General features: G+C 34.5%; 1 protein-coding gene across 7 annotated transcripts in view; it reads right to left on the bottom strand.

Moving 5' to 3' along the window:
• Positions 1 to 2,886: 2,886 nt before the first annotated feature.
• The window catches only part of LOC127161657 (NACHT, LRR and PYD domains-containing protein 12-like), a 30,081-nt gene continuing 26,523 nt past the window's right edge, over positions 2,887 to 6,444 (bottom strand). For 6 of the 7 annotated variants that reach the window (XM_051104376.1, XM_051104377.1, XM_051104379.1 and 3 more), the window contains 4 exons: positions 5,269 to 5,442; positions 4,853 to 5,026; positions 4,538 to 4,699; positions 3,158 to 3,472 (listed from right to left, as the gene is read on the bottom strand). In XM_051104376.1, coding sequence (XP_050960333.1) covers positions 3,436 to 3,472; positions 4,538 to 4,699; positions 4,853 to 5,026; positions 5,269 to 5,442 — 547 coding nt within the window. In that variant the 3' untranslated portion in view covers positions 3,158 to 3,435. The other variant, XM_051104378.1, reaches the window with a different exon arrangement.

Below are 6,444 nucleotides of genomic sequence, written 5' to 3'. Positions count from 1 at the left end.
TTTAATGGAAGTTGTGGTTCTCTCACAATTTTTACCTAAATAAATAAATAAATAAATAAAACAGACAACTAAACAAAATCACATGTAGGCCTAATTTATAAATGAATAATTCAATGAATCACTCAAGATTTACTTGGTTCATTACTGGATGAATCAGTGTTTTTGAATGAATGATCAAAGACAAATACATTATTAACAGCCCGTTTTCGCCACCTACTGGCAAAAAAACATAATCGATAAATCTTTAACATTATTTGGAATGTCAAATTACTTTTAAATGGATGCTTTACTGTATTTTGATCTCTACCAACTATAAACTTTTATCCTAAAAGACTGTTTCGTCCCGAAAGCAGTTTCATTTAATATACATGACAGTGGCTCTCTTTAAGTCAGTGGCAGCAGCACTAATGCATATTTGAATGTTTAAATCACACTGATATGCTCATATGCTGCACGGACGAAACAAGACCCAGATAACAAGAACCTTTGGGCCAAATGTGGCTGATAGCTGTCACATTTGGCCTAGGTTTGGCATGGCTGAGCACATATGGGCCAAACTTTTACCATATATATTTTGCCATGGCTTTAAAATTGAAGGGAATTTTCTTTTGGATGACTATTTGTATTGAGGTATATGGCCCAGATGACAGCACACAACTGAGAGCCATATATGGTTTGGCTATGGCACACAGTGGAATATGTTAACTTATGATTAACATTTGGCTTTTATTTGGAAAAACACAAATAACTTATGTCAGGTTTATGGCAGTCCACATCTCAGCCCATTCATTCATTCTTCCTGTATTCCTATTGGTGGATTACTGAAAATTTAGTAGCTAAGTAAAGTAGCTAAAGTTTTACTTATCTAAAGAGGGCTACACAGCAGAACTCATTGTCTTATACTCAAATAATATATCAAATAATCATATAACGTATGATACTAATTATGATAATGTTCTTTTTCTATCCTTCCTGACAGATTGTGGGTGAAAACGTCTGGTGAAACTTACCATTATTAAAAAGTATCCATTATTGTAAATTAATTTACTCATTTGACATTTACACCAGAAAACAGACAAAGTCTGTGAATTAGTTTTGTGTTTAAGATGTACTGTCTAATAGATGTGGCATAAATATGGTTAAATAATGGCTTTTGGGGTATCAGCCACATGTGGGCCTCGTAAGTGCCATAGCCCTTTACAGAACTCAGCCATATAAGAACACCCATATAAAGTCCATATATGATCCACATCTGTTTGGCTATTTGGCTCATTTTGGGATGGGTTATGGCACTGTTTTGGTTCAGTTCTGGCTAAAAAGGTTTGGGTTGTTTTGGGCTGGGGAACAAATACTTATCTGGGCCACACTTTAGCTGTTGATATGGGCCAGATCCGGGCCAGGGGAAATTTGCTGACTGGGGAGTGATCACAATGTGATTGCACAAGTCAAAGGTTAATGAATGAAACAGGTGAATCACTGTAATTTACAAATGGAATCATGTTGGTGTTTGAATCATGTTTGTGATCTTTAATGATCTGTTACATTAGTGCTTTGTCATGTTGTTGGTCACACCTCTCTTTCAACACGTTTAGCTTATCACAAATATTATACTTCATAAGTTCACCTTTACATCTAATCTGGCTGAGTATTTTATTTTGGCATGCTGTCCTGGGGGAGGGCTCCGAGCCCGGAATATGGCCCGAACCCAGAGAACTCCCCCCTCCCAAGTATTGGGATGAGGATAGATTAAAAGTGAGGAGTTGGGGTGGAGGGGGGATATATCATTTTGACTTCTGATCACGTGTAGCCAAACTTTGGAGCGCTTAGATTGAGAGGGTGCTAGCTGCAGAGCCAAATGGGAGGAGCTGGAGCTTTAGCTCCCCCTCACTGGATGTAATGGGTGGGGGTAGACTCCCCAACCACACCTTAACCCTACACCTTACCCTATCGCTAAACATTACTTCACCTATTTAGTTCCACAGATGTGGAGAGAGGGGGAGCTAAAGGTCATTTTGCTCTGCAGTGACCACTACTTGCTTAGATTAGCGAGCAAGGTCCTATATCAACTCCCTGAAGCGCCGCCCAAACGGAGCAGTTTCATCAGGAGTACATTAAAATTATTTTAATTCCACTGATAATGTTTATAAGTTAACTTAATTAGGCTACATGAACATTCAACATGAAGAAACCTGTTTTAATGTTTTTTTTTTTATTTCTCAGAGACAAGTGGAATTTTTTTTTCGCCCGATACTTTAGTAGTTTCACTAACCGTTACATAACAAGAACAGAAGCATAGATATTTTGCGTTAAACAGGCTGCTTTAATCTTTTATTATCTTCACAGCGCGTCATGCCATGATGCACTATGAATTATTGCGGGGCAAATTAATTGTAATTAAGCTGAATGATAAAAGTACCCTAATAATAATAGCCTAATAATAAAAAAGCCTTTTGCTTTGTTATATGATGAATTTTCATGCCGAATGTTGCCATAGTAAATGAGTAAATAGCGGCCACGAAAGATTGAACATGGTCAGCATAAAAATGGCTGGTGTTGGTAAAGGTCTGAGTTTGGTAAGCGATAGGGAATAAACTTAGAATGTTTTATTATCTACATTGCCACTTATCTGCAATATATGATTGACATCATTTTTTTTTTGTTGTTGTTTTTTGTTTTCAAAGCTTTAAGTTGCTAACGTAAGCAATAAAGGCATTATATATACAATGGAAACATTTCAGTCTTACCACAAATTGTTTCCAAACAAATCTTAACAAAGCTGTTTTATATTTCACATCTTTACCTTTTTAAAGCTTGGAGAATCCCTCTGCATCTGATGTAGTTTCTACTATATTTAAAGCAGACAATAAAATCTTTCAAACACAAATAAAGATTCTTAACTGTATGGTTTAATTTTATTTAGGACATGTAAAGTAAGCCAGTGGTAAATAAAACATTATAATTGCTAAACAGAATACATTACATTGCTCTAGACCAGAGAGAAACAAATAACTTAACACATGTTTAGCTGGTCTAGTGAAGAAGAGACTCCATCCACAGAACAAAGACAATATTGTATATATGTACAATGATAATAGACAAATATATACAATGTAACATATATAAAAAATAAGAATCTTTTCAGTCTCTGACCTGTAAATAAAGCAAAACAATAATTTTTATGAATACTAAATCAACATTCAATATCCAATCCAACCATTAAATATCACTTGTGTACATGTTTCAACTAACACAACAATTTGTAATTTGTAAATCTGAGCCTGAAACAATGCTGTTTGAAGTTGTTTAAATTTGTTATCAAATAAATGCATGTGTGTATAAACATTTTGAATTCATAGTAACTATAAGTTTTGAATAGTTTGTATTGATGAATTGCTACAAGGCAATATCTCACCAACAAATCTGACAGTGCTGTTCTCAAAGATTTGCTCTGAACCAATGCTCTATCTCTAGGCTGTAAAGAGGAAACAGAAGAGAAAATAATGTTTGGTTTAACAAGATGCAAATTAGTTGTACTTAAATCAAAAAAGAAAAACATTGTCTGTTAGCGTGGCTGCAGAAGGACTACAATCTCTAGTCCATGTAAAGGAGAAACACTTGCCAATGAGTGTAAATTATAAAAGGAGCAAACACATTTCATTTAGAGTTTGGAATCTAAGGGTGAAAAAATCACAATATTGAGAAAATCACTTTTAAATGTGTCCAAATTAAGTTCTTAGCAATGCATATTATTTGCCAAAAAATAAGTTTTGATAAATTTATGGTTGGAAATTTACAAAATATCTTCATGGAACATGATCTGTACGTAATATCCTAATGATGTTTGGCATAAAAGAAAAATCAATAACTTTAACCCATACAATGTATTTTTGGCTATTGCTACAAATATACCTGTGCTACTTAAGACAGGTTTTGTGGTCCAGGGTCACAAATAACACGTCAATTTAGAACAAATGATCAAGACATTGTCCCTTTTTTTTGGTATATATCATTGTCTTGTATCAGAATACTTATTGTGTCATTGCGTTAATGATCAGACCTACCGCTGTATCAGTGTTTTTTTTTTTTTTTTTTCAAATATATATTTAATTTGAAGAAGACATGAAGAAATGTGTGCATACATGGTGCTGGTTCATGTTTGGAGCAGAAAAGTATGTGAAACGTCCATTAAAAACTAAAAACATGCTTGCTTCTTTCCTTTATTAAAATAATTTCATTCTCAAGAATAATGCAGAGAATTATCTCAAAATCTGATGTAAACGTGTACATTCTGACCACATTAGCCAATCACTACTCCAAATTAACACATATACTTCACTTCTCATGATGTTGGTTCAACTTTGCCTTTTAAATGGGCAGAACAAATTGGCTCAGGAAAAAATAAAATTTCATCTTTTTCCAATTTTCCATTAATAAATGCAGATAAACAATGTGCAACTATGTATATTGTTCTGTAACGTTGTGGTTGTGTGGAATCAGAGGTAAATGAAGATCTCTTCACATAGCGATGTTTACTCACCTCAGTTCACAGTCTGAGTCTTGCAGCACATCAATGAGCTGCTGCTTTGAGTCTCCAATCATATTGTTGCTCAGATCAAGCTCTTTTAAAAACTGCAGTGCTTTTTTGTTTGTCAAAGCCTCAGTTAAAAAATCAACATCTGTAATGCCACAATAATTTAGTCTACGAAGACACAAACAGATGAAGAGAGCTCATATTACAAACAAATCATTACCATGAAAACATACACTACATGTTTTAGCCATTTCTTTTAAACTGTTAAAATGCCTGATTTGATTTGAAATATTTTGATTATAGTATGAGAATGTTACTGACCTCAGTCTCTCCAGTTTACAATGTGAATCCTTCAGTACATCACATAAGTGATTCATTCCTGTGTTTTTTATTTGATTCCTACTGAGCTCCAGTTCTCTGAGGTGTGATGGGTTTGATTTCAGAGCTGAAGTCAGGATGGGGCACTCTTTCTCTGTAATACTGCATCTACTCAGACTAAAGACAGAAAGAGAAAAGACAATGGTTAAATTTATATTATGTACATGTACAAATTAAATACACTAGTAAGTACCATATATTACACTAATGCTAGCAAAAACATGGAAACTTAATTATATGACCATAACACCAAAACAGGAGGTACTAGTGAGGTATCATCTAAAGGGGTTAATAAAACCAGGAAGTCTAGAGATATTTTCACTTTGTAAAGAATTGCTGTACAGTGTAATGATACTAACTGTAGTATTTCAAGCTTGCATTGTGAACTACTCAGTAAAGAACAGAGGTTTTTGACTCCAGAGTCTCCAATTTTATTTCCACTCAGGTCCAGTTCTCTCAGGTGTGATGGGTTTGATTTCAGAGCTGAAGTCAGAGCAGAGCAACCTTCAACTGTCATGTCACAGTATCTCAACCTACAATGAGAAAAACAGCAGAAACTAAAACCGAAGCTATTTACTCTTTATCTGATATAGCCAAAACGCTTAAAGGAGAAGTACACTTCCAGAACAAGAATTTAATATTCACTCACACCCTTGTTATTGAAGATGTTCATGTCTTTCTTTCTTCAGTCGTAAAGAAATTATGTTATTGGAGGAAAACCTTTCAGCATTTTTCTCCATATAATGGACTGCTATGGTGCCGAATTTGAACTTCCAAAATACAGTTTAAATGTGGCTTAAAATGATCCCAAATGCAGTTGTAAACGATCCCAGCTGAGGAAGAAGGGTCTTATCTAGTGAAATTATTGGTTATTTCATTAAAAAAAATACAATTTAAATACTTTTTAATCTCAAATGCTTGTCTTGTCTTGCTCTGCCTCTCTGTGTATTCTGGGTCAAGACAGTTAGGGTATGTTGAAAAACTCCAATTGTATTTTTTCTCTCAACTTTAAAAATAATTTAAAAATCATCCTACATCACGGCAGAAGTACTGACCCAGTCTTTGCAGAGTGAACATGCAAAAAAGATAAAACACCATTAACAAAAAAGGTAAAACAGCAATATAGGATGACTTTGAAGCTGAGGAAGAGATGGGAGTTTTGTGTCATACCCTAACTGTCATGAACCGGAAAACAAACAGAGTTCAGGCAGAGCAAGCGTTTGACATTAAAAAGTATATAAATGGTATTATTTTTATGAAAATAATCTATTGTTTCACTAAATAAGACCCTTCTTACTCGGTTGGGATCATTTACAACCGCATTTGGGACTGTTTGAAGATGCATTTAAACTACATTTTGGAAGTTCAAACTCTGGGCACAATAGAAGTCCACTATACGGAGAAAAATGCTGAAATGTTTTCCTCAAAAAACATAATTTCTGTAAGACTGAAGAAAGAAAGACATGAACATCTTGGATGTCGAGGGGGTGAGTACATTATCGGTAATTTTTTTGAGTGGACTTCTCATTTAATAG

Source organism: Labeo rohita, unplaced genomic scaffold, assembly GCF_022985175.1.
Source record: "Labeo rohita strain BAU-BD-2019 unplaced genomic scaffold, IGBB_LRoh.1.0 scaffold_708, whole genome shotgun sequence".
NCBI classification, from domain to species: domain Eukaryota; kingdom Metazoa; phylum Chordata; class Actinopteri; order Cypriniformes; family Cyprinidae; genus Labeo; species Labeo rohita.
The sequence above is the reverse complement of the archived record's forward strand: the minus strand, read 5'-3'. Positions and strand labels throughout refer to the sequence as shown.